At 40.8% G+C, this 26,328-nt stretch overlaps 2 protein-coding genes across 6 annotated transcripts in view; both read left to right on the forward strand.

Moving 5' to 3' along the window:
- The window catches only part of vps41 (VPS41 subunit of HOPS complex), a 17,534-nt gene extending 4,148 nt beyond the window's left edge, over nucleotides 1-13,386 (forward strand). Inside the window, exons 3-28 of the mRNA XM_032503877.1 lie at nucleotides 1,023-1,130; nucleotides 2,536-2,613; nucleotides 4,191-4,265; nucleotides 5,233-5,295; nucleotides 5,430-5,495; nucleotides 7,090-7,209; nucleotides 7,299-7,445; nucleotides 7,533-7,599; nucleotides 8,151-8,248; nucleotides 8,332-8,461; nucleotides 8,597-8,712; nucleotides 8,810-8,928; nucleotides 9,806-9,887; nucleotides 10,054-10,146; nucleotides 10,244-10,371; nucleotides 10,768-10,912; nucleotides 11,025-11,066; nucleotides 11,159-11,209; nucleotides 11,291-11,428; nucleotides 11,509-11,563; nucleotides 11,650-11,790; nucleotides 11,904-12,040; nucleotides 12,442-12,541; nucleotides 12,632-12,676; nucleotides 12,773-12,852; nucleotides 13,024-13,386. Of these exons, the coding sequence (XP_032359768.1) occupies nucleotides 1,023-1,130; nucleotides 2,536-2,613; nucleotides 4,191-4,265; nucleotides 5,233-5,295; nucleotides 5,430-5,495; nucleotides 7,090-7,209; nucleotides 7,299-7,445; nucleotides 7,533-7,599; nucleotides 8,151-8,248; nucleotides 8,332-8,461; nucleotides 8,597-8,712; nucleotides 8,810-8,928; nucleotides 9,806-9,887; nucleotides 10,054-10,146; nucleotides 10,244-10,371; nucleotides 10,768-10,912; nucleotides 11,025-11,066; nucleotides 11,159-11,209; nucleotides 11,291-11,428; nucleotides 11,509-11,563; nucleotides 11,650-11,790; nucleotides 11,904-12,040; nucleotides 12,442-12,541; nucleotides 12,632-12,676; nucleotides 12,773-12,852; nucleotides 13,024-13,104 (2,505 nt within the window). The 3' untranslated portion in view covers nucleotides 13,105-13,386. The remainder of the gene's footprint in view (nucleotides 1-1,022; nucleotides 1,131-2,535; nucleotides 2,614-4,190; nucleotides 4,266-5,232; nucleotides 5,296-5,429; nucleotides 5,496-7,089; nucleotides 7,210-7,298; nucleotides 7,446-7,532; nucleotides 7,600-8,150; nucleotides 8,249-8,331; nucleotides 8,462-8,596; nucleotides 8,713-8,809; nucleotides 8,929-9,805; nucleotides 9,888-10,053; nucleotides 10,147-10,243; nucleotides 10,372-10,767; nucleotides 10,913-11,024; nucleotides 11,067-11,158; nucleotides 11,210-11,290; nucleotides 11,429-11,508; nucleotides 11,564-11,649; nucleotides 11,791-11,903; nucleotides 12,041-12,441; nucleotides 12,542-12,631; nucleotides 12,677-12,772; nucleotides 12,853-13,023) is intronic.
- A 446-nt stretch (nucleotides 13,387-13,832) lies between these two features.
- Nucleotides 13,833-24,843, forward strand: LOC116672008 (mucin-17). Of its 5 annotated transcripts, none has more exons than XM_032503517.1 (11): nucleotides 13,838-13,972; nucleotides 14,661-17,924; nucleotides 18,069-21,753; nucleotides 21,845-21,929; nucleotides 22,064-22,142; nucleotides 22,229-22,337; nucleotides 22,497-22,628; nucleotides 23,703-23,792; nucleotides 24,026-24,169; nucleotides 24,268-24,452; nucleotides 24,556-24,843. In XM_032503517.1, exons 2-11 carry the CDS (start codon nucleotides 14,662-14,664, stop codon nucleotides 24,722-24,724), a joined length of 7,941 nt encoding a protein of 2,646 aa, XP_032359408.1. In that variant the 5' UTR covers nucleotides 13,838-13,972; nucleotide 14,661; the 3' UTR covers nucleotides 24,725-24,843. The 5 variants fall into 5 exon arrangements, with proteins under 5 accessions (XP_032359407.1, XP_032359408.1, XP_032359409.1 ...); XM_032503518.1 differs by having other exon boundaries at nucleotides 14,661-17,632; nucleotides 17,804-21,753; XM_032503519.1 differs by having other exon boundaries at nucleotides 14,661-17,121; nucleotides 17,296-21,753.
- Nucleotides 24,844-26,328: the final 1,485 nt, after the last annotated feature.

The following is a 26,328-nucleotide window of genomic DNA, read 5'->3' on the forward strand; positions in this document are numbered from 1 at the left end:
AAAACAAATTGGCAGTACCAAACATGGATTTTTTTTTGGCACCAATAGCGCATTACCACAAGCCTGTAAACATATCGAGATCGCGATTTTATGACGATTAATCATGCAGGCCTACCATCAATATGCATTGTCTAGTATGTTTCACACTGTTGAAAGGTTTTTTCTGATGAGCAGAGGAACATCAATTGCATTGGAAATAAAGTCATATAATGTGATTTTTAAGTAAGTTAACATAGGTTTACACACCCATGCTAAAGTTCAAAAAGAGGAATAAAAAAACATGTTTTGGAAATTGACCTTAATGCCTTAATTCAAAGAAATTAGGAAAAGCCAACCTTTTAAGGACACCAGTTTTCTTTGTGAATGAATAATGTATTGTACATAAATAAATGTTCTTCCTTAAAATACAGGGGGCATACGTATACACACCACTATGTTAAATTCCCATAGAGGCAGGCACAGTTTTATTTTTAAAGGCCAGTTATTTCATTGAGCCAGGATACTATGCATCCTAACGAAGTTCCCTTGGCCCTTAGATTTAAAATAACCCCATATCATCACATACCCTTTACCATACCTAGAAATTGGCATGGTGTTATTTCAGTTAGATTAATAGCTGGTTTGATTTGCTACTATGTTTTTGGAGCTTTACCACCAAATGTAAACTAGTTAAATAGTGTCAGTGGCAGAATGTGCAAGGCCTTGTACATAAGAACATTGCTCCATAGCGCCACTAGTGGTCAAGAAATCCACAGGACACATTTTGAGTTGCGTTGAAAGCATAGGAAGTCATGTCACCCCCTTGTTGAACTTCTTCTCACTTGTTTTAAAAAAAGAAAAATGAGCACAACATTTAAATGACTTGAGATATTTCAGTTTGCTGCATTAAGGGTTTTGTCAATGTCTTTTAAAGGACATTGTGGACTGTAGTGTTTGTGAGAGGACACTGTACTGTTGTAATGAATACCTTTTAGAAAATGTCATAGTGAGAGTGAATCTTAGAAGTCTACTTTTTCAACCAGGAGGAGGACAGCGAGGAGGAGCCCAAACTGAAGTATGAGAGGCTCTCCAATGGGGTGACAGAAATCCTCCAGAAGGATGCAGCCAGCTGTATGACTGTCCATGACAAGGTAGAGGTTATAATCCACCCCACACAAAGGTATTTCAGTCTCAAGTCCACCCATCTCAAGTACAGATTTCACATTGTTTATGTACACATTTGAGAGATGGCAGCCCATTCTTTTCTCACCTTTCCCTGCTTTCCCTCTCGGGGGAAAAATCAGAAGACACTAGGTGCCGTTGTCTTTTCCTCTTTTTCATTCCCAATCTTACATATTTTTCACTCCTCTCGTCTGTTTGTCCAATGTTGATATGTTGAGGGCCACTCTCTGCGAGATGGTTAATCGTTGTGGCACCAGCAGCACACATGCACGCCTGAGCAGAGCAAAAGTCATACCCAGTTATGTCTCCTCACCTGATGTTTTATTAACCGCTATTGATTTTCATTTATTTATTTTTACTTTGAGAATTTGGTCCCCTTTTTTATACCTAAAAATAGCAACCATGCCACAGTGAGATACGTTGCTTTGCTGAAATTCTTAATTTGATCTGACTGTATTTGTTCGTGGGATTTCTGTGCTTGTTCCATTCAGCTACCTGTGTGGTCACACCAGCCCCCACTGTCGTGCCAAGCTCCCACAACCTTAAAGCCACCAAAGGCACATATTGCCTTATGCTGCCTCATATTTTAAGTGTCTGAATCGGAATTTCATTTGAACAATTCCATTCTGATAAATCCCTTTAAAAGTCGCTCCGCCTCACAAGGTTGAACCCTTTATTTATTTATTTTTGGTTATTTTATTTGGGGAGATTGCAGGGGCTCTGTCTGACATGCTCAGCTGTGCCTGTAAATATAAGCATTTCATTATAGACTGCACTGAAGCATGGTGGGCTTGCCGCACATTCACATGCTGGTTTTGAAGGGAGGGGGATTAGGAGGAGGGCATGGAGCAGGGGCTGGGGTGGAAGAACACACACTTAATCTAATGCCAAAAGCCCCCAGTTTCTATAATTTTTTTTGTCCCAGTGGACTCACATACACACACATATGTGCACACATGCACTTTTGCTAAAGCACAATACACAGAAACCAGTTGCTGCTCAGTAGAAATAATAGCTCTGTGCTGGGCAGGCAGGTGATTGGGCTGCATGGGGAGCATGGGAAGAAGTCAGATGTACAGTGCATTTATTATGCTTAAGCATTTTAATTTGATGGGGGGAAAAAATGCCATTTCACACTGTATGCTTTAATAAATAGGGCTTTTCCACCCCCTGCAATTTCACAGTTTTGCCTTCAAGCCCACCCAATCCCCTCTCTGCTCATGTCGCTCCAGCTCCAGGAAGTGTTTTATTTATTTATTTTTTATCCTCTTCCACAGCCTTTCGTCAGCACAAGAACTTTTTTCTCTCCATAATCTTGAATTTGTTTTACGTGTCTTCTGGTTTAATTTACATTACATTATTGTCCCTTCTCAGTTTCTTGCCCTAGGTACTCATTTTGGGAAGGTGTTCCTGCTGGACATCCAAGGAAATGTAACTCAGAAGTTTGAAATTGTAAGTACATTATAATCCTTTAGATTACAATAATGAAATTCATAAGGCCTACGGTGATTCACCTTTTAGCCATGTTAAAGACTAATGATAGACTTAGTACTAATGTATTATTAACATTAACCTAAATAATGTTTTTACTGTAGGGCAACCATCAGGTTGACATTTGTGGTTTTGAGTAAATTGGATGGATTCCCACGCAATTTGGTACAGGTTGGCAGTTCGATCTCTTGTCCGGTCCGCACGTTGAAGTGTCCTTGAGCATGACACTGAACCCCACGTCACTCCCAATGGCAGGCCAGTGCCTTGCATAGCCGTCCATTCCATTTACAGACATTCATGTTCTCCTCAGGATGAATTATAATCCCTTTTGTGATCCCATGACTTTTCATCTAGCGCCATAATAATATCAACATTTTGATTTGTCTCAAACTTTTGACCAAATACTTTCAAAACTAATGACATTCCCATCAGTCTTAGCTGTACTTTGTGTGTAATGCTAATTAACAAACACGTTCAGCTATGATTGTAAACATGCAGCATTATATCCGTTAAGCTAAGCTAATCAAATGCTGGCTGTGGCCTAATATTTAACAGACACATGTGAGATCAATCTTATCATCCAACTATTTGCAACAAAGAAAGTAAGCATATTTCCCAAAATGCCGTGCTATTCCTTTAACAGTCCTCATGTCAGTCTTTTCTATTAAACATAGTAGAAGCACAAGTGGTTACATACACCATTTAATGGTTCAGGACATTAATATTGGATCCCATAGGGATGCTTTAGGAGACATTTTATACCCAGCAGTGATCTTTCATATATCTAATTTCATCCCACTTGAGGGAATGAGTTCTAAACAATAATTTAATTTTCAAGTAAAAAAAAAAAAAAGTAATCAAGGCTGATTTAGCCGTTTTACAATTAACGTACCTGCACTCATGTTTCTAACTGTAGTGTCCCTGCTGGGCACACTGACTCAAGTGCTACTCACCTAAGGACTTACTACCAGTTATCAGTCATTGCCTAGTAATAGGAGTAACTAGGAAGCTATTTCACTGAACAGAAGAAAGAGAGCTAAGATATTACGGATGGATTTGTGACGTAGTTTTAAAATGAAATGGTCAGAATTCATTTGAAAGCAGAGAAGGATTTAAAATGCGTACGAAATACCCAGGTGGACCTAATGCACTGAAGAAATTGTATATGATAAGCAAAACTTTTTCCTCGACAGATGCACAGTCAACCCCTTAGGGATGGTTTTTAAGTAACATTTGCTATAATGTATGCCATTTGGTTGATCCTTTTATCTAAAGAGCCCCATAGTGTCATGAATGTGTAAACTTTAAAAGCTACAGCGGTGAGTTGGGACCCCCTAACCTTCACAGCATTAATGCCATGCTCTATGCATTGACACATACGGGAGTAAGTATCCATTAAATACGCCATATTTTTTTTGCCTTTCCCTTTTTCTGGCATTTCACTTAATGGGGTAAAATGTCAGCCAGCAACATTTTGCCAGCCACAAAGATATTCACCTGCCTTTAAAAAAAGATCCCATGATATTGTGTCTCCGCAGAGTTCAGTGAAGATCAACCAGATCAGTCTGGATGAAAGTGGAGAGCATGTGGGCATCTGCTCCGAGGATGGAAAGGTGAGATCTTTCTGCTCATCGCTGCCACTGGTTACTGATCCTTGGGGCTAAAGCAAATAAAATAAAAATCTAGGTTTTTCATCTTTTATAATTCATCCTCAAATTCATATAAAACTCATCTTATCAGTGTTGAACTTTATGCTAAGGATGTGAAAATGGAGGTAGTGAATTTTCAGAAGGCAGTTCTTCCGCAGTCAGAGCAATAACTTAAAGTTTCATCTTGAACATATCTACACATATATTGTTTTCATGATGTGTGAATTTATAAAAAGCTGTACCTATTGAGAATAGTAGAGGAAAGGACTCAGATCCGTCAAGCTGTCAGTCAGCCATCAGCCATCTATGGTGTTCTCCACCTTGCTGTTATCTTGTCTTTTCTCATCATTACCACCATCCTTCATGGATTTCAAAGTCAAGATATGCTCTCTGATATCACCTTCCCCCTACTTCTAGCACTCTGGTGGCAAAAACAAGATCTTGTCGCACAAGAAAGTGGAGCAGACAATTAAAACCAATGCTACACCAATTGTTTGCCCTTAACCAATTCAGTTGGCTGTTAATCCTTTGAAAATCTAACTTAATCCTTAATCGCTGGTGCGGTTCAAAAAAGAAGATTGCATCAGAGTTTTATATTATTCCTCTACTTAAAAAAAAGTCTTCTTTTTGGGGCTTCTGGTGAAGAGAAACTGGGTGTCATGTACTCTAATGGTACATTAGGGCCTGTTGTAGCCAACTGAGGCTGTGGTCGTGTCCAAGATGAGGACTTCTGTTTCTAAACCCTGCGGGGTTCAAAGAATCAACTTGTCCACTAATTGGTGACCCAGCGGAGAAGTAGCGAGCCAATCAAAGTATTTTCTGACAACAATTCCCCCCGCTGGCCTCAGATAGTTGCCGAGGCAGCAATTAAAGGAGAAATTTTGAGTTATTCACCTTTGCTTGCTGTTCTGCCGTCTCATCTTTGTTACAGGTTCAAGTGTTTGGACTCTATACAAGAGAAGGCTTCCATGAGAACTTTGACTGTCCCATCAAAGTAAGTTGAAATCGAATTTTCTGAAAACGTAGGAGCCTTAGCATGCATCTGTTGCTGCAGTATTGCCTGCATCTAACAAAAAGAAAAATCAAATGATCTATAGTCTAATCTGTCACTCATGTATTGTTCTGCAGGTGGTGGCATTACACCCTCAGTTCACCAGATCAAACTACAAACAGTTTGTCACAGGGGGCAACAAGGTAGGTTTGAGTAGTATTTTTTACTCGTGCAGTCATTACGTACAGTTTTTGCCATTTCCTGCAATAATGATTCATCCTGATTGTGTCCGGGCCAAACCGAATCTTGCAAACCTTCTCACTTTGGCCTGGCTGACGCTGATGCACAGGCCTTTGTCTGGTGTGAAAGGCTCTTAGTTTTCTGTCTCTTTGCTGGAGTGCTCTCGGGAGAGCTGCCCATTTTCACAAAGTGCTGTTCGCTCAACAGTGTTTGAAAGGCAATGCTTCACAAGCACGGCAACAAGATGTCATTATCAAGAGGGTACATAGTCTTAGGATTTTCTGGCGCGCACAGTGATCTCTTTCCTGAAAGTCTTCTCTGGCAGGTATGTCGCCTGCGGAAGGTGAATACTATCTTTGACTTTAGATTTGCCATATTGTTTTTCGGAAGTCAAACCACCTACATATTACCCCATGCCAATTACTGTACACACAACTATAAACTGTTAGGAAGTGGCGTCATTGCAAAACCATCCATAAATAAAGTATACTGACATTTATACAACAGGGATGAGGAAAAACAACTTTTTATGAAACCCCATTGTTAGTGTTACTTTGCCATTTTCTTTCAATTGCTGCTGATTTCTCTCAGTTCCAAGTTGTGAGGGCCTCCACAATGTGCCTGTGATGAAAATCAATAAGCCTCAACGGGAGCCACATCCTGTCAAAGGAAATTCAATTTTGTCTCCGCAGTTCTTTTGTCATATCATCTCTTTGTAGAGCAAACTGTTTATTAACATAGCCCAACTGCTGAATTAAAGAGCCGATACAACCTTCTCTCGGAATCCTTAGTAGCAGGACAGTAGCAATGCAGGGAATGTGAATGACAGGCTTTGTCCTCAACAGCATGTACAATACAAGGCCTGAACATTAAACTGCAATTGATGAAGTAGTCCTGTGGCTGCCTTTACACCACATTGCATTTTGGTTGAAAACACAACACTCGCTGAGCTTCCACACCTCTGTGAGACAGTAAATATAGATACCATGAAGCAACAATGATTTGTCTTTCAACACTTGTTTCTATACTGTACGCCACACACAGGGACTACAATAAATGGTGTGTGTCCTAAAAAAGGCATAACAATTATACTGAGAAGAAGAAGAAGGATGTGTGAAATCATGCTTGTGATGCATCAAGTTTTCAACCTTTTTACTTGATGGCTTTTACATTTGGAAATCACATCGACCATGTGAAACTGCAAAATGACTTCTTCCACCACTGAATGTGAAGCTAATGTGACGTATTCTCACTTAGATGGAGTATAATGAACTATCTGTCTTCATTGTCTTTGTGCCTAAATGCTCTAAAGTGGAACTAAGAGCTTCATGTAAGGAGTCAAATCTGGCTTTGCTTCATCGTTTGCAGCATGACAAAGGTTCCCCCCGGTTTAGGTTACATCTTTGGGGCAGTTTCACCCTTTTACCAGACACAGCTCCGGACTGGCTATTCCTTGTGCAATGTGCTGTTCATCTACTGCCCTCTGTAGACCAGGCTGCACAACTGCACACTGCAAACTGTGGAGAATGAAATGTTATCTTGTTTTCTTTCTCAAAGCTGCTTCTGTATGAAAGAAACTGGTTGAATCGCTGGAAGACGTCTGTTCTACATGAAGGCGAGGGCTCAATCACTGCGATCCAGTGGAGAGCTAACCTCATTGCTTGGGCCAACAATGTGGTGAGTGATCAGTTATAGACGTCAATGAAAAGTACAACATTGAATGTGTACAATTTTAACTTTTTCTTTTTTTTCCTGATTTCTTTTAGGGTGTTAAAATCTATGATATTGGTACAAAACAGCGGATCACAAACGTGCTGCGGGATAACGTCAGTCTTAGGCCTGACATGTACCCTTGCAGCCTGTGTTGGAAGGACAACAGCTCTCTCATTGTTGGCTGGGGTTCTTCCATTAAGGTCAGCTTCCTATCTACTTAAACTCATATCAGACACTAGCTATTCCAGTATTTCAGAATTTTTATAATTTTGCTTTTTTCTCGTCAGATTTGTGTTGTGAAAGAAAGAAATCCTACTGAAATGAGAGATCTGCCCAGCCGCTATGTGGAAATAGGTATAAAATCCACTGCACACTATAGCAAACTACATAATAATCAACTTTATTTATAGAGCACTTCTCTAAAACCAAGTTTATAATGTGCTTTACAACATAAAGCCAGAACAGGCAACCATAATAGTGAAATTAAATACAACATGAAGCAAGTATAAAACTAGATGAGATGGGATTAAAACACAGTTAAAATCAACTAGCTAGAATAATACCAACACAAATGAACTAAATCAAAGTTATATTATCAAAGTGTGATTACGTTACTGTATCTACCTGCTATGCTAAATGCACAGGAACTTGTTTTGGTGTTAATGGTGCATAACATTTTAACAACAAGGAGAGTAGCAGAAGTCAATACAGTATACCTCATATTCTGCCACCTGTGGTGGTGCAGGCTAAAAAAGGTTCCTAAAAAGCTGATATTTTGAGGATGCAGTGACAAATATATAGACTATCCGGATGTTACCACTCCTGACTTACAGATGGATTAAATGCGCTATAAAAGAGGATTATATATTTAATTCTCTTTTGTTTGCCTTATCCTTGTCAAATAGTGTCTGCATTTGAGACCGAGTTCTTCATCAGTGGCCTGGCCCCGCTGGCAGATCAACTTGTCACCCTTTACTTTGTGAAGGAGAACTCTGACCACATGGTAATGATACTTCTTATACCTATATATTAAAGGGATTCATATGGTACAGGGGTTGTATTCATTTTGCGTATTTGTGTGTGCAGGATGAGGAGTTCCGTGCGCGGCCTCGTCTCGACATCATCCAGCCTCTCCCTGAGAGCTGCGAGGAGATCTCTTCAGACGCGCTGACCGTGCGCAACTTCCAAGACAACGAGTGCAGAGACTACCGCCTTGGTGAGACCATAAAATACAGCCCTCAGAGAAATGTCACGCAGCCTTTTACTGCCCTCTGATTTCGTTATGCATCGCCCATCAAATGTCAGCTGTAATGCTCAATACACAGAGACAAAAATGTATTTCCATTAACAGAGCATTCTGAGGGAGAGTCGCTCTTCTACATCATCAGTCCCAAAGACATCGTCGTGGCCAAGGAGCGAGACCAGGATGACCATATCGATTGGCTACTCGAAAAGAAGAAATATGAGGTTTGTGTTGTTGAATTTTATGAATGTTGCAAAAGGTTACGGTCCGCAATTATGTAGTTTGACCGTGTGTCCTGTTACTGTGGTTTAACTGTGACAGGAGGCCCTGATGGCTGCAGAGATCAGTTTCAAAAACATCAAGAGACACGACGTCCAGAAAATTGGGATGGCTTACATCAATCACTTAGTGGAAAAAGGAGACTATGACAGTGCTGCGAGGTAGGTTTTAGGGTGTGTGTGCATGCGTTTGTGTCTGATATTTGAAAACTATGTGTTTTTATCTCCAGGGTCCATATTACAGAAACCTTCTGTTTGAAGTGCTAAGCAGAATTTTTCACTCATGTCTTTATTTAAAAATTGTAGAAAGAGTAAAACACTCAAACATAATCCAAACTTATTTTCACTAGAATTACATTGTTTACTGAATGGATTAGATGATAATTCAATTACCTACCTACACACTTTTTAAGTGCTTTAACCAGTAAGTGGACCTTGAGTTAGATAATTTTTTTGTCAAATTACTATTTCCTTTTAAGCACGAAGACCACATAGTTAATACACTGTATGTATATATGTCATGTATAACATTCTTCATTTGTTGACGTGACTCTATAGCCACAAGCACGTCCACTGCTAACAAAGTCAAAAAGCCAGAATCGTTTGAAGTGCTAATATTATGCTCATTTTCATAATTGTATTTTGAGATTGTACCAGAATAGCTTTACATGGTTTAATTTTCAAAGAACACCATATTATAGTTGTTCTGCTTATTGCTGTAGCTCCTCCTTTCCCCCTGTGTGTTGAGCGCTTTGTTTTAGCTACACAGTGAGACATCTCACTTCTGTCCCATCTTTGTTGGGAGTCACACATGCGCAGTACCTAGGTCAACACTGCTAGCTAGTCAGTTGCAGAGAATGAGGACAGTAGAGCTGTTTGGAGCAGTATTTGAACAGTGTTTTCTGTTGGAGTGGACTTTGGGGTTATAACGTGAATAAAGATAATAAATAGAACACAATAAAGGAAAAGGAAAAAGCCCAAAAGCATAAAATGAGCACTTTAATTTCATCTGGATGATCATGTGCTTATTCTAATTCAGGAAGTGTCAAAAGGTTCTTGGAAAAAACATGGAACTATGGGAAAATGAAGTGTACAGGTTCAAGACCATCGGACAGTTGAAGGTAGGTTCAGGGACTCTGGTTCAGAATTTCTGTTGGTTAATAGAACTTACCGTTAATTACTGAAGTGATTAAGGTCAGGAATCGATGATGCAAATGTTTTGTCTTTCTTCCGGTATCGGTCTCTAATCACTTTTCTCAATATGACTCCACCTCTCTCCAATTTCAGGCCATCAGTCAGTATTTGCCCAGAGGGGATCTGCGTCTCAGACCGGCCATCTATGAAATGATCTTGCATGACTTTCTCAAAAGTGACTATGAGGTACTTTGTCCCTTAATAGTCTTTTCATCCTGTGACAAATCCAGTGTTAATCCACTGGTTGATCGTCAGCTTAATAGTTTCTGTGCTGTCCACAAAGGGTTTTGCCACACTGATCCGGGAATGGCCTGGAGAGCTTTATAATAACATGGCCATTGTTCAGGCAGTCAGCGATCACCTGAAGAGGGAGCCCACCAACAGAACCTTGCTCACCACGTTGGCTGAACTGTGAGTGATCTTAACTTGTGCATTACTCAACCAGTTGAATCAATATTGAGGGAAATACTCAAAGACAAGTTGCTGGTGTTAAATATAACAACAAAATGGAAACGGTTTATACATTGTGCATCATTTTATTGTCAATTATTTGGTATTGTCTTAAATGTAAAGTGCATTGCAAATAAAATGTATTATTATTAATTTTATTGGTTGTTTTTTTTGAAACTCTAAGATCCAGACTGGAGTTTTAAGTTAAATTCTGTGACAACACTTGGTTTCACAATATTTGTCTGCAAATATGTATTCACTGAAGGACCTGTAGGACTGAAGGAACAATTCTTTCAATGAAAATGAAACAAAATCAAATTTTTAAAAGTAACTTGTTGGTGTCTGGTGCTGTTGCAGTTACACGTACGACCAGCGGTACGACAGGGCCTTAGAAATCTACCTGAGACTGAGGCACAAAGATGTTTACCAGCTGATCCACAAACACAACCTTTTCTCCTCCATAGAGGACAAGATTGTCCTCCTCATGGACTTTGACAAAGAGGTAAAAGTCTGAAAACATTACAACAAGTATTCATGCTATAATGACATTTTTAAATTTTCCATTTCATTTTAATGTTTAGTAACACATTGAATTTCTAATTTTACGTCGTCAGAAAGCTGTTGACATGCTTCTGGACAATGAAGACAAGCTATCAGTAAGTGTTCCTGCCTTCCCTCTGTCTTTTTATTAAAGATGTGATGAAAAGCCGCTGCCCACTGATCCTGTTTCTCTTCTCTCCTCTGATAGACAGACAGGGTGGTGGAAGAACTAGCAGACAGGCCTGAGCTTCTGCATGTGGTAAATTGAGATGACTTTGAATACAATTATAATAACTCAAAGTTTAATCCAGAACTGATTTTCCTCATGTTTTCCCCACAGTACCTCCATAAACTGTTCAAGCGGGACCACCACAAAGGCCAAAAATATCACGAGAGACAGATTGGTCTGTATGCCGAGTATGACCGGCCAAATCTCTTACCTTTCCTGAGAGATAGCACACACTGCCCACTTGAAAAGGTACAATGTCATCCTACTGCACATTCATACTTCCAGTAGCTACAAGACATCATTTATGTTGTCCCTTCCTTTTCTGTCAGGCTCTCGAGGTTTGTCAGCAGAGGAACTTTGTAGAGGAGACTGTCTTCCTGCTCAGTAAGTGTTAGTTAAGGTCGGTTTTCCTGCTTTAGGTGTGTTTTAAAATGATTATAAGGAAACTAATCCAGCATGTTGGCTCCCAGGCAGGATGGGTAACTGTAGACGAGCGCTGCAGATGATCATGGAGGAGCTGGAGGACGTGGACAAGGCCATAGAGTTTGCCAAAGAGCAGGACGATGCAGAGCTCTGGGAGGATCTCATCTCTTATTCCATAGACAAACCACGTATGATACTGTCTCCTAATGGCCCTGTCATTGTTTGATTCTGTATTTCTTTGTCATTTTCCCACTTTTTATAATACTTCTTTGTCTCTATCTGTCTGCTTTTGTCTCCCCAGCATTCATCACCGGCCTGCTGAATAACATTGGTACACATGTGGATCCCATTCTGCTCATCCATCGCATTAAGGAGGGCATGGAGATCCCAAACCTCAGAGATTCACTAGTGAAAATTCTCCAGGACTACAATCTGCAGGTTAAACAAGTTTCTCTTTAACAATTTTTTTTTTACTTTAAATCTTTATAATTAAGAGATGAAATGGGGTGGCCCATTTATATATCCTGCCGCAGGTTTAATCTAAATTAAACAAAACATGCTTCTTTTTTCTTTCTTTTTTTTTTTTACAAACAGAAAGATTACTGAACATTTCTTACTGCATTAATATACAGGTATAATAAGAAGGACAACATTATATTTGGGGGAAATAACCATTTATGTGGACCGTACAACCTCAGTAGCTCTGTATTGAAATCACTCTAGCAATATATTGGGGTTACGTTAGAGGTCGGAAGTTATTAATCTGAATTCCTTGCTCTGCTCTATTTTTTTTTTGTTGATTTTTTTAACTCACCAGGTATTTTTTTCTTGTTTCTTAGATTCTTCTGAGGGAAGGGTGTAAGAAGATCCTGGTGGCCGACTCCCTCTCTCTGCTCCAGAAGATGCACCGAACACAGATGAGAGGAGTCCGGGTCGACGGTGGGTGCACTTTCTTTGCGTTCCTCCCGAAGCAGCGGAGATTAAGTCATTTTGAAACTGTACTCACACAATTGTTGGTTTTATTTTCAGAGGAGAACATTTGCGAATCGTGTCATGCTACAATATTACCATCAGGTGGGTTTCCTTTGTTGTTGTATCAGGTATGTTACTGTTGTATTGCATTTGAAAGTAATTCATGGCTATTTTCTTTGCTTTCCACCTGTGTTTCAGACATGGCCAAACCCTTCAGTGTGGTGATGTTTCACTGCAGACACATGTTTCACAAGGAATGTTTACCATCTTCAGGAACGGTAAGTAACTTCCCTTTTAATATGTGTAACTCTTTACACAACACATTAAATTGTGTATTTTGTTTGGTGTTGACTTGTACATGGTTAACATTCTCCAGGCTTTATTTTATCTGTGCATCTCAAACATAACTTATTGACACTCCTGTACCTTTTCCCACTTTTCTGTTTCAGATTCCTGGGTTGCAGTTTTGTAACATCTGCAGTGCGAAGAAGCGCAGGCCAGGAAGTGGAGTCCTGGAGATGAAGAAGTAAACGGGGATATATGCACTCTCAATTTTACTGTTGATGCTTTTACGCCCCTTCACCCCTCCATGTTGCTTTCCATTTACTGTAACTTATCAATGAATATCACCTTCCCTCAGTCACTGAATTGAACATTTGCTGAAATAAAAATAAAAAACCTGTATATATTGGATTGTCTCTCTATATTTACATTAACAACTATAAAGGGCTTTACTTGTTCTGCTTGCCACTAATGTGATTTGGCGATGAAATGTCTGTAACATCTGAAAAAAATAAAATCCCATGTAAAAACTGTTTCTGGTTTGTATCTGATAACAATTTGTGTTATTTCATTCCGAGGACAAAGAAAATTCATTTACTCTTTAATGTTTGAGCTTTTGTAATATTTTTGCTATAGTGTCTACTAGTTGAAAACACATTTGCAACATTAACAATACAGTAAATTGGTAAATATGTTATGTAACATGTAAGGGTTGTGACTTCAAAAAAATTGAATTTGAGCAACTTCTAATATTAATCTAAATATGTAAAGGAACTTGTAACTAATGTTATAAATGTAGTGGAATTAATAAAAAATATGTAATGATTTCTTTTGCTCGAATGGAAAAAAAGCTGGTTATACTAAACAGGTTTTTGATATATAATTATTGTGCAAGGTTTGTCTCTGATAAATAAAGTAAACTCCAAATTTCCAAAACTTCAGTTTTGTCTTAAGCGTGCACTGGAGGGCTGGGACGTCACATCCGCCGTTTCCCTCCGGAAGTACAGTTCATTTTTATTCACAGGAAAAAAAAACAGCTGTTGTTGAAAAAGAAAACATCAAAGTGAGTTTCATTGACGGATGTCTTGGCGTTATCTTTTCGCAGACATTAGTGCAGTAAGGAATACTCTCTCTGCTCTCTGCTTTGTCTGTCTGCCTGCTGTTTTTTACTGACTTGTTCAGCGAGTCTCGTTTCGCTCATTTGTTGCGAGTTGGCTGCTGCTAGCTTTAGCTCCCATCACTGTGGACTTCCAGCTAGCAACACTAGCCACTGCTAGCTAGCTAACTGACCATTTTTAACTGTCTGCACAACTCCTGGTGACAACAATCTCTGTCGACTGTCAGGCAATCAGTAAGATTATGTATGTGGATGGGGAATACGTGAGTAAATGTAGATCGTACATTGTGTGACTCGCTAGCCACCTAGTTTGACTGCGATTTATCACTGTTTATGTTCGACGCTAGCCTTGTTGTTTGTTAGGAAAACCAGGTAGCAGTTGATGCATTTTGAAAAGGAATATAGGTCATACTAACACTACAACATTATAACAACAGTGTGGAATTTCCTTATTCAATATGAACACAAATCATTTTTGTCATGTCGTTTGGAGATATATTTTCTGTTTATGTCATCACATTTCTGTCAACCTAACCTAAAAGGGAAAAACTGCAGGATGCCTAGACAAAAAATAGTTAATCCTATCTTATTTTTGTATTAGATTGTAACTCCAGGGATAAGTTGGATCTCCTCTGTTGTCCTGGCTTCAAATTGTAAAAATTCTGCTTTTGTCACACATTTTGACAGAATGCCAGCACCAAAGAGAGGATCATCTCCTCATGATTCTCAGCCCAAGATGAGGAAGTTGGATGAAGATGGTGAGGCTCTGCCATCCAAAACTGCACCGGCTTCCAATAATAGGTCCCTTAAAACAGGAAATACACCAGAAAAGACAGCAGCTCCACGGACTAAGAAAAAACTTTGTGCTTCAGCGGAAGGGGGGAATAAACCAGCCAAGTCATCCAAACAGAGTTCCCCTCCAAAGGATTCCAGCAAAACCATTTCTGACCCACCTGTCAAAAAAGCCAAGCTCCTGAAAGCCACAAGTGCCTCCTGCGGAGAAGCTCCCTCACTGAAAGTTTACTCCAAAGCTTCCCTGAAGCGAACAGCCTCTACAGAGTCTGAGGATGAGTTGAGTAGTGATAGTAGTAAGACTGACCTCTTCAGAGAGAGGGATGATGGGGACAAGGCCCGCTGCATCAGAAAATATTCTAATCGAGTCAAAGCTAAACGCAGGGTTGAAGAGTCAATGTCTGACCCACAGGAGACTGCACCGGGAGACCCTGTTCAAATGGACCACAATTATGGTAGATTTTCAGATTCAAGTCCGGGAGAGGCTAATCAGGATGATGTGAAAGAATCTGAACAGTCTGTCACTGAAGGAGAGACACAAGACATGTCAGTTAATGCACCACAAGCAGAGTCAAAGGAAAGTGTAGTCTCCGTAGGAGGGAGTGCAAAAGCTAGCATTGAGTTTGAGTGTGCAGCTGTTGAAAGTAAACATGAGGAATTTAAAATTTTAGAAAGCCAAAAGCTCATAGATAATGAAGCACTTGTATCATGTAGAGAAATATTTGACTTTACAACAGCTGCAGGGTTGCCTAGCCTCACATCTGAGACGGGGGAAAAGAAGGACGTGGACATCAAAAGCAAAAAGGATGTAGATAATGAAAGACTTGCGACATCAGCGGGAAATCTATATTTTTGCACAAGAGAGGCAAATCCATGCTGTGAAGGTGAAGTACAGGTAGATGAAAGAACATCTTGTAAAAGTCAGGCAGATGTGAGCAGTGAAACTGAAACAAATGAGACCACAGAGACTGTTTCTGAGGAGATAAAGCTGGATAGGAAATGTAAAAGTAATGAAGAAGAGATTAAAATGAAGGGAGAGATTGAAGCTGCCAGTGTCTCTGCAGGCTATAGTGATGTAGAAGATAAAGCATTGATCCTGGTAGAAGGTAGTAATCCAGAGGGTCAGCCTGAGGAAAATCTAATAACAACAGAGTCTGTTTGCAATCCAGGGACTCAAACAGACCTCAGTGTCAAAATTCAAGTTACTTTCAAAGAGGAATCAAAATCCGAGGATCAAGTGAGTCATCAAGGGCCAGATGCCATTACCAACTCATGTGACGGTGTGAACAAACTAGTCAGAAAGTCTGAAGAAAGTGAAAGGAAGGGAGTCGAGTTCCTGTCGACTCACACTGTTGCTGGTCCTGGGTCTTTTGCTGAGCTACAACTGAGCCAAGTTGTGATGAACAAGACAACTGACAGCTGTCCTGAAATACTGACACCAGATTGTGAGTCTGTTCCAGAGCAAAATCAAAGCGATGGGCTCTCCGATTGTTTCACAGTCTCAGAGGGTCAGATAGACGTGGGCATGCACACTAAGATAACATCGGAGGAGAGCTCCGACTTTGCCCCTAAGGAGGATAAAAACAACCACAAAATTAAAGACCACACAACAGAAATACCTGTTAAAGTCAAAGAAGATGCTATGATAAATGAAGAAAAAGAACAGGAGATGAACTTTGAATGTGCCACTGCACACACTGAGATTTCTAATCAAACCGCTTCACTGGAAATACAAAGCCAAAAGAATCAGGAAGTCAGTGAATGTGCCACAGACATATCCCCAGAATTGAATGAGGATCATGCATTGAATTCTAAAATAATGGAAAAGGAAGAAAGCAAGAACTTTGAACATATTAACGGACCTGAGAGACAGACTACTACGGCATCAGAAATGTCTAATCCTGCATCTACGGCGGAAGTGCTAAGCCAGGAGAGGCCAATAGACGGTGACTTCACCACAGACATGTCTGAAGCACAGAAATGTCCAGTTGCAAATTGTCAGAACGCCAAAGATGAAAACAGGGTTGATGATCAATGTGTTGTTGCTGCTGAAAATCAAATAGAAGTGGACATGCAGACAACAACATTAGAGGGGATATCTAACATCGCACCTACTTTGGAAAGACAAAGCCAGGACGACAGTGAACCTACCACAGACATGTCTGCTGAACATGAGGATCATAAGGTTGGAAATATGGAAAACAAGGTGAACTTTAAGTCGCTTACTGTCCCACAGAGTCCAATAGAAATGGAAATTCAGGTTACAACAACATCTGAGGTTTCAAATCCAGCCGCTTTGGTCAAAATACAGAAAAGCCAAATTGAAGTGGACATGCAGATGACAGCATCAGAGGAAATATCTAACGCTGCAGCTACGGTGGAAATACAAACCCAGAAAAGTCTAAATGAAGTGAATGTGGACACCCCGGCAACATTAGATGAATTATCTAACACCGCACCTAGGGGGGAAATACAAAGCCAGAAAAGTCTAAATGAAATGAATGTGGACACTGTGGCGACATTAGATGAAATATCTAACACAGAACCTACTGTGGAAATTCAAAGCCAGAAAAGTCTAAATGAAGTGAATGTTGACACCGCAGCGACATCTGATGACACTTCTAACACAGCACTTACTGTGGAAGTTCAAAGCCAGGACGGTAGTGAACCTACCACAGACATGTCTGCTGAACTTCATGAGGATCATAAATTTGTAAATATGGAAAACAAAGTGAACTATAAATTGGTTACTGTTCCACAGAGTCCAATAGAAATGGAAATTCAGGCTACATCAACATCCAAGGTTTCAAATTCAGCCGCTTTGGTCGAAATACAGAAAAGCCAAATAGAAGTGGACACGCAGACGACAGCATCAGAGGAAATATCTATTTCCGCCCCTATGGTGGAAATACAAAGCCAGATATGTCTAAATGAAGTGAATGTGGACACCGCAGCGCCATCAGAGGAAATTTCTTACATGACACCTACAATGGAAATACAAAGCCAGAAAATTCTAAATGAAGTGAAAGTAGAGACTGCAGTGACATCAGAGGAAATTTCTTACATGGCTCCTACAGTAGACACTCAGGGCCAGAAGAGCCAAGAAATCATTGAACCTGCAATAGACATATCCCAGAATGTTCAAGAATGTCTAATGATACAGACTCCTAAAAGTAATAGAAATGAAAACAAAGTTATAACACCATGTGTCAGTGCGGCTGAGAGTCAAAGAGAAATGGATTTGCAGACAGCAGCAGCACAAGAGGAGGCTTCTGATCCAACAACTGTAGTAGAAACACAAACTCAGAGAGGTCAGGAGGTCAGTGAACTCACAACAGACGCTCAACTATTACATTTTTTTGTTGTTGCCAATACGGAGAGTGAAGAAAACAAGGAAAAGGTTATTGCTGAATGTGTGTATGCTACTGAACATCAAATAGAAATGGATGCGCAAGCAACACCAATACCAGAGGAGATTTCTAACCCATCACCTACAGTGGAAATACAAAGCCAGGAGGTCAGTGAACTCAACACAGAAGTTCAGAAAGATCTAGTGACTGCAAGTTGTGAGCGTAAGGAGAATGAAGATAGGGTTACTGCTGAATGTGTTGATGATCCAGAGGTTCAAATAAATATGGAAACTACTACAACGCCAGAGGAGATTTGTAATGCAGCACCTACAGCAGAACTGCAAAACCAGGGGATGGAAGAAGTCAATAAACCCTCTATGGTCTTATCAAATGAAGCTCACAACCCTCTTCCGATGGCTGAAAGTAAGGGAAATGCAAACATGCAGGCAGATCCTACTGCTGCAGTTATCCAAGGGGATATGGATGTAATAAGTGGATCGGTAGGAAGGGTAGGTTCTGCTTTAGAAGAGGAAACAGGGAGACAAGTGGTTAATGAAGTCAAAGATGAGGCTGCAATCATTTCCTCTGAAAACGCTGACCAAACAGTCAATGATATTGAAGGACAAGGAGGAGGAGCTGAAAGCACTGAAGAAATAGTTTTTGTTTGTGGCCAACCGGATGATGTTGATATTGTAATTCAGGCATCAGAAGAGCAGAGTAAGACGGTTAATCAATCAGAGGTTGTGATTCATGAAAACCAGATAGTGTATGAGCCCATTAGTAGTCCGGAGAGTAATGATGGTAGAGAGATTTCTACAGCATCCGAGAACCATGCTGGTGTGTCTTTACTGGACCTGCAAAACACCCAGCAGATGGAAGGAGATTCATCTACTCATGAAGACAACAGCTGTAACCAACAACTGGACAAAGAGGGAAACGTTGAGCAACAAATGTGTGTCTCAGACAGCCAAGAAGTTGAAATGGAAGCACAAACTGTCAGTGTGCCAGAGAGTTTTGTCCCTGCACATTTGGAGCAGAGTGACATGAATGTTGATGGAAAACAAGTTGCAGTGATCAGCTCTAGCGATGACATCAGCATGCCAGATGGCCAGACAGAAGATGCACCAGAAAGTAGTAAAAGGAATGGTTATCCAGATTGCGTTGGTGCCACAGAGTCTCCTGAACAGGTGCAGGAGGACATGGGACCTCAGGAGGTTTCAGACGTCACGGTGACGACAACTACGACCACCTCTGAAGTTGAAGTACCAGATAGTACATCTGAGGAGTTTGTGATCTTAGAACCAATTCCAGCAGGCGAAATTCACTTTGATATTGTTACTCGAGCAGCGGCTGAATCAGGTTTGTCAGACTCCCCTTCAGAGCAGGGGAATCCAGACAGCGCTTTAGAAGGTGACGTGGAAAATGAAAGGATTTTAAGTGGTTCTCAACAAACCTTCTTCCCTGAGGCAGAAGTGCAGCAATGTCAAACAACTGATGAGATCAAAGTGACAAATTCGAGTGAGGTTTTAGATCAGGAGACTAGGGTGGGGAGGGAAATCTCAAATGAGGAAAGTGTTGAAGTTATTCAAGATGCTGACCACAGCCAGCAGCCATCATCTAACATAATGGATGTTAATACCTCAGAGGTTGAGATGGCAAACTCTCATGCTCAAGTCACAAATGAAGAGAGCAATGCACTGGTGATAGAGAATGCCGAGGCTGATTTGTACCTACAAGAAGTGCAGCTTCTGGAGGATATAGAGATCGGTCGTGAGATCGTAGTAGCTGAGGAAGAGAACGATGAAGATAGTGACATTACAATAATAGAAAAACCCCAGGAAACAGCTGAGGCAGTCCATAAAGAAGACTCTGAGAAAAAGGTTAATGAGAAAACTGGAGATGGCACAGGGAGCACAGCTGAAAAGACTGAAGATGATAAAAAGGCAGAAAAACCCAAGAAACAGCAAATGAACACACAGGCCAGAACCAAAGCCCGTCTGGCAGCTCTGGCTGAGCAAAAAGCTGCAGCATCTAAGAGAACAGCAAACAGGCAGCAGCTAAACCTCTTAGCTTTGTGTCAGGAGATTGCAGAGGACATAGCTACTGACAGCATGCTATTGAAGAGGATAGAAGAAGAAAAACAAGCCGCGGCTGCAGCAGCAGCAGCAGCAGCAGCTACAGCAGCCAGTAGTGAAGCAAGCAAGAAGGAAAGTCCACCTGTTAACGTGCAGGGGGCAGACACTGTTAGTGTTCCTACTCCTGCTGGGCCAGAAGAGAGCTGTGCCCCTGGGACCCCTGCTGAGGAGGCACCTACAGCCCAGGGCTCAGTGGATGATTCAGCTGAAGCTAAGCCTTCTTCAGAGCCTCCAAAGAGGCGTTTCTTTGTCACACAGATTTCAGTGCCACTGAAAGTCCATGAGAAAAAGAAGCTAACTAGGTATCAAAGGCTGAGACAGGTTGAACTGCAAAGAGAGAAAATGTCTTGGGCACGTGTAAAGAAACTTAAATCTGACCAAGCAAATCAGATGTTTTCGGACATAGATTGGCAGGTCCCCCTGTCTGCATGCTCTCCATTTTCTGTGAGTCCTGTGACCACAGCTCCTCCACCTGCAGCCAGTCCACCGAAAACACCTCTCCCATGTCCTGCCTCAACTAGCAAGCCTGCAACACCCAAGGCAGAAGTCCCTAACATTGACACTCCTAAGGCTGAACCCAGTAAGACTGAACCCACTGAAACGGAAACCCCCAAAAGTGAACCCACAAAACCTGAACCTGCCAAAGCGGAAGCCTCCAAAACTGAGACTCCTAATGCTGGAATCCGTAAATCTACAAGGCAAAGTAAAGCTCAAACTCTTAAAGAAACCCCTGGTCCGGGGCCCGTCCCAAAAGTGACCAGATCAGCAGCCAAGAGGACCCTCCCAGCAGTACCCCCTCCTATGCCCAATGGACTTAATGGTCAAAAACAGAAGCCTGTTGAGTACAAGCCATACAGACCCAGGCCCAAGTATTCCTTTGATGACTTTGAACTAGATGATGACCCATTACCAGCAGCTCCAACAAAGCCCAGTCCTCACTCAAGGCCCACACAGCCGACACAACCTAACGTTCAGTCAATAACCACAGCTCAGTCTAAACCCACAGTTCAGTCAAAACTCCCAGTTTCCCCACATCTTGCACACCAGGAAAAACTCAAAGCTCAGACTACACCTGCTGGACCGATCTCAGGTCAGTCAAAGTCGACTGCTACAGCTACAGTTCAGGCAAAGCCTGCCGGTTCTACTACTCCTCAGTTAAAGCCTGCCGTTGCGACAACATCCCAGTTGAAGGCCACAGCCACTGCCGCGTCTTCTTCTAAACATGTTCCGCCAGTTCAAGCTCAATTAAAGTCTCCTGTTTTGACGACACCTCAGTCAACAACTGTTTCAGCTCCAGGCCAGTCCAAGCCTGCTGCTTCTGTTTCTCCTCAGTTAAAGCCTGTTGGTAGTGGAGGTACAGCTCAGCTCCAGCCGTCAACAGCATCTCAGGCTGCAGGTTCAAACACATCTGAGACAAAGCCTGCTGCTCCAAAGGCCGACGTTGGCTCGGCTGTGCTTCAGAAAACCCCAAATCCACCGTTATCAGAAGATGTCAAATGCAAGGTAACTCACAACTAAATTCTTCCAAAATCTGCATCACAAACAGCATTTTTGAATAAAGACGTTACTCATCCCCTGTCTCTTTCCTACATAGGATACAGCTGATCCCACCTCTTCCCTGCCCTCTGAAGACTCGAAAGAGTCCGATGACACACAGAAGAGTGAAGTAAAGCCTGCAGGTATGCATTTCTTTTACAGTTGGCATGATTTATTTAAATGTCATTTTGTTGTCACATAAAGCTGAAAGAATTGAGTTCATGTTTTTGATTTTAAAAATTGTACTGGTGTATAATGATCTTACCTTTTCTTACAGCCACTGGTGTTGATTCTAGTCCGGAGAATAAGACGGAGACAGCCGAGACAGCCGAGAAGGCATTGGAAAAACCTCAAGAGTAAGACGTTTCTTTCAAATAATTTGATATGTTTTTCCTCGTAGCAACAGGAATCTGAAGTAATGTGATGTGTCTATGTGTCACAGCGGCGCAGCGGAGCCACAGGATGACAGGACTCCTCTCTCTGATGCTTGTCTGCAAAAAGAAGTGAAGAAACTAAAGGAGGCTGACAAAGATGGCACCCAAACCATTATTGTGAGCATCTGTCTGTCATTATTATACATTGTTTAGCAAGTAGACTTTGATCTAGAGGTCAGAAATCACAGGTCAAGGCCTTTCAGCATAAATTCTTGTAGATATTTGCAGGATGTATTTAGATGTGAGAAGTGATCTATTGTTTTCTTGGTCTCGTAGGATGCAGGACAGAAGCATTTTGGAGCAGTGGCCTGCAACGTGTGTGGGATGCTCTACTCTGCTGCCAACCCTGAAGATGAATCTCAACATTTACTCTTCCACAACCAGTTCATCAGCGCTGTCAAATATGTGGTGAGAGCAAGTTTCCTTAAATTGCTTGTCTAATTTGTCTTGCCTAGTGTCTCAAAATATTGACTCATCAGGGCATTTTCTAAAACAATACGCTGAGGGAGCATTACACCAAGCTTGTGTTGATTAGTTTATTTGACTTTATCAAATAAATCATCACAGGAATTATTACAGGAAGCGACTGGAAGTATGTGGCATATACTGCAAGTATTAGTGTGAGTGAGATTCCTCCTCAAAAAATGTTTGGGCATTTTGGGCTTTTATTTTGACAGGACAGCTGAAGACATGAAAGGGGAGAGAGAGGGAATGACATGCAGCAAAGGGCCGCAGGTCGGAGTCAAATATTGGCTATGGAGCACACGTTTGCTCTGACTCTTTAACAACAGAACGTTGTGTAAAAAAATTTAGTGTGATCGCATCTTGAGTGTATAAAACATTACTCAGGCTGACTTTTGGGATTTCAAAAAGGGTATTCTAACATCTGATATTCTTCATGTTTAATATAATTAGTCACTTAGTAACATTATTTTTTTCCATTAGAAAACTGTGTCATTGCAGCAGCATGCAAGATGATGTAGCTATGAAATGGTGGAGCAAGTGTTAAATATAACTGATCATAATAACACTTATATGATTATATGACCAAAATAATGAAACAAAAGTAGAACAATTTGAAGTTAAGTTAAGGAAGAACTGTATGCATATTTGTAGCACATAGGAAGTTACTGTATATAGCAAATGAAGAACATGACGTTCAAGATTTGAATTTGCCATTACCAAACAGTCCCGGCACATAAGAATTCTTGTGCCGGTTCTTTGAGTCAAGTAAAAAGAGTTAAGGGCAAAGAAAAGCACACTGACTAAAATACTCAAAGGTTATACAAGGTTAATAAACTGCAAAAAGATGATTAATTTTGAAAACCGTAACTGGAGTATGAGTACTAGTATAAACCAGCAGCTTGTAAACATACTATACCAAAAAAAGAAAAAGAGAGGATGCTTTTGGTTGGGAAATTAATGCCTCATTAGGACAATAACATTGCTTTAACATCTCTCTTTTTCCCCTCATTTATTCAGGGATGGAAAAAAGAGAGGATACTGGGGGAGTATCCCGACGGCAAGATCATTCTTGTCCTGCCTGATGATCCCAAATATGCTCTGAAGAAGGTACAGTATGTTTAGAGGAACTAACCTTTGCCATCAAAGGATTATGTAACTAGTGGGTAACACTGACGAGGACAGCCCCGCTAAAGCAAAAGCATTGTTTTGGAAGCGGAAATGTAAATAAGAACGCAACATTCTTGTTTTTTGTTCCTTATTTGCTGTATGCTTAGAAGCCTTTTATAGCACCAACACCAGCATATTATTTCTTCACTACACAGTAACTGTTTGTTTCTCAGGTCGAGGAGATCAGGGAGATGGTGGACAACGACCTCGGTTTCCAGCAGGTGGAGACCAAGTGTCCCTCTCAGACCAAGACCTTCCTCTTCATCTCCAATGACAAGAAAGTGGGTGGATGCCTTATAGCAGAGCACATACAAGAGGTAAGAGAATGCAATCTCGTATGTGACAGGAAAGGTATGGGCACATGTTTGATGACTGCATTAGTTTTAAATATACTGAGCCTTGTGAATGTTCACAGGGATACAGGGTGATTGAGGAGCAAGTACCGGAAGGTTCAGAGGGAGAAAAGGTGATGTTTGAACGTCAGAGAGCTTGGTGCTGCTCCACAACACCGGAGCCGGCCATCTGTGGCATCAGCCGCATCTGGGTGGTCAACATGATGAGGCGCCGGGGCATCGCTTCACGCTTGCTCGAGTGCCTCAGGTCAGTGCGTTTTAGAAAGCCATCAAGATCTGATGTTTTATCACCTCAGAATAAATGGACGTCATTAAAACTTGTTGATGAAGTTTTTGTTTTTCTTGCACAGGAACAACTTCATATACGGTTCATACCTGAGCAAAGATGAGATCGCTTTCTCCGACCCCACACCCGATGGAAAACTCTTTGCCACACACTATTTTAGCACTTCTCAGTTTTTGGTTTATAACTTTGTGAGTGGAACAAGCTCGTCCCAGCCCAACGCTGACGCAGTATGACAGTCTTCAGGAAAGGTAACCATGGTTTTAACTGAGACGCCCACTGACCAGGGGGACGCACCGTCACTAAGCACTTAACAGTGTCTGATGCAGAATCTGTATTTGCATAACCATTAAAACAAATTATAAATTACTCCTTGGAGAGGATACACATTAGTTTAAATCTCAGGATGAAAACAACGAGGTGTTGTTGACATTTTTTATTAATTCACACCTTAATTCCTCCCCGAATAGTATTTTGAAAAAAAAAAAAGAGTATTTTCTTTATACATTTTTAAGTAAACAATTGGTTTTATTAGACGTATAGAGTTTACATGCATGACCTGAGAGCAATAGAAAACAAAGAGCATTTCATTGGAGAAGCATAAGGTCGACCGGTTGCATTAAATAAAAATGGTTAGTTTTGTTTTCATTCTGTTTGAATGTTTTTTTACAGTATGTAGTAAACTACAGTATATGTACATTGAGGGATTTCTCATGTCAGTCTTTTAACAAGTAAAAGCGATTCCGCCATCGTCTCGAGTTTTGTTTGAAGTTTAAAGGTCACAACTGCACGATTTCTATTGGGCGGTTAAAGTTCTCGTTTTTCCACATCAGTCCCCGTGATTTCACGGTCGTGTTTATTTGTAACATTTCAAACTTATCATCCCAACCCGGTGATATAATCGGATGGACTCATTTCAACAACCTGGATGTGGGTTAGAGAACTGTAGCTTGGGCATTAATCGTGTGCTCTATGTTTCTTACAGTAGATCACCTTGCCTGAAACGTTTAGTTTTCCAAGCTGAGCCATACACTGTACACCATTTAGCAGGGCATTGTAGCCTATACTGTATGGGTGATGTAGTTTAAATTCACAGAGGCTGTTTATTGCTTTGTTTGTGCCTGAATGAATAATGTGGGGCTAAAGATTTCGAATTGTTTTTGTTTTCTTAGCCATACTTTATGGCTTTTTATTGAGTTAGTGTAGAGTATCATCATCCTATTATTTAGTAACAACAAATTAAAATGTATATCAAATGATCATGTAGAGTTATGCAATGCCTACTATAACAACATTTATAATGGATGAGCAAGGTATTTTGGCTCAGATGTTAAATGGTATTAGAGAGGGATGCTAAATGTCATCCAGGTTCGGCCTTTCTGATCGCGAACAGGAACATTTGCTCAGTGATCAACATGAGGGGTTGAGAGGAACCTTAGCCTCTCTCATCACAGATTTACAGTATCATTGTACGCCATCCCTCATTTTCTTCTGCCTTCTTGTTAAAGCAGTTGCTTTTAGAAAGATGTGTCGTGTAAGAAAAATAAATTTGATTTATACGAATCTGTTATGTAAATATTTATTTAAATAATAAACGATTTAAAACAGTTTTGCTGGCTCAGTTTTCTTTTTTGCTCGGTTTTCTTCTTGGAAGAAACAACAGGTGAGTGTGTGATTATTTGCTCTCGGAGCTTTTACCTTTCTACAAAAGGTAAACGTGCTACTGACCCCCTTTACCTCCTACTGACCCTCTAAATGTTGTAGGATTGGTCACTAATGCCATCTAGTGGATATTGTTGTTTTTAAACATTTGTGTTAAGTGACTTTTAAAAGATTTTAC

The sequence above is a fragment of the Etheostoma spectabile genome, chromosome 22 (genome assembly GCF_008692095.1).
Source record: "Etheostoma spectabile isolate EspeVRDwgs_2016 chromosome 22, UIUC_Espe_1.0, whole genome shotgun sequence".
Classification (NCBI taxonomy): domain Eukaryota; kingdom Metazoa; phylum Chordata; class Actinopteri; order Perciformes; family Percidae; genus Etheostoma; species Etheostoma spectabile.

Coding starts and splice junctions, on each gene's coding strand:
- LOC116672008 (XM_032503516.1), top strand. CDS start 14,662: ATGCCAGCACCAAAGAGAGGATCATCTCCTCATGATTCTCAGCCCAAG. Junction 21,930..22,063: donor GAGTGAAGTAAAGCCTGCAG/GTATGCATTTCT, acceptor CTTTTCTTACAG/CCACTGGTGTTGATTCTAGT. Junction 24,170..24,267: donor TAGCAGAGCACATACAAGAG/GTAAGAGAATGC, acceptor GAATGTTCACAG/GGATACAGGGTGATTGAGGA.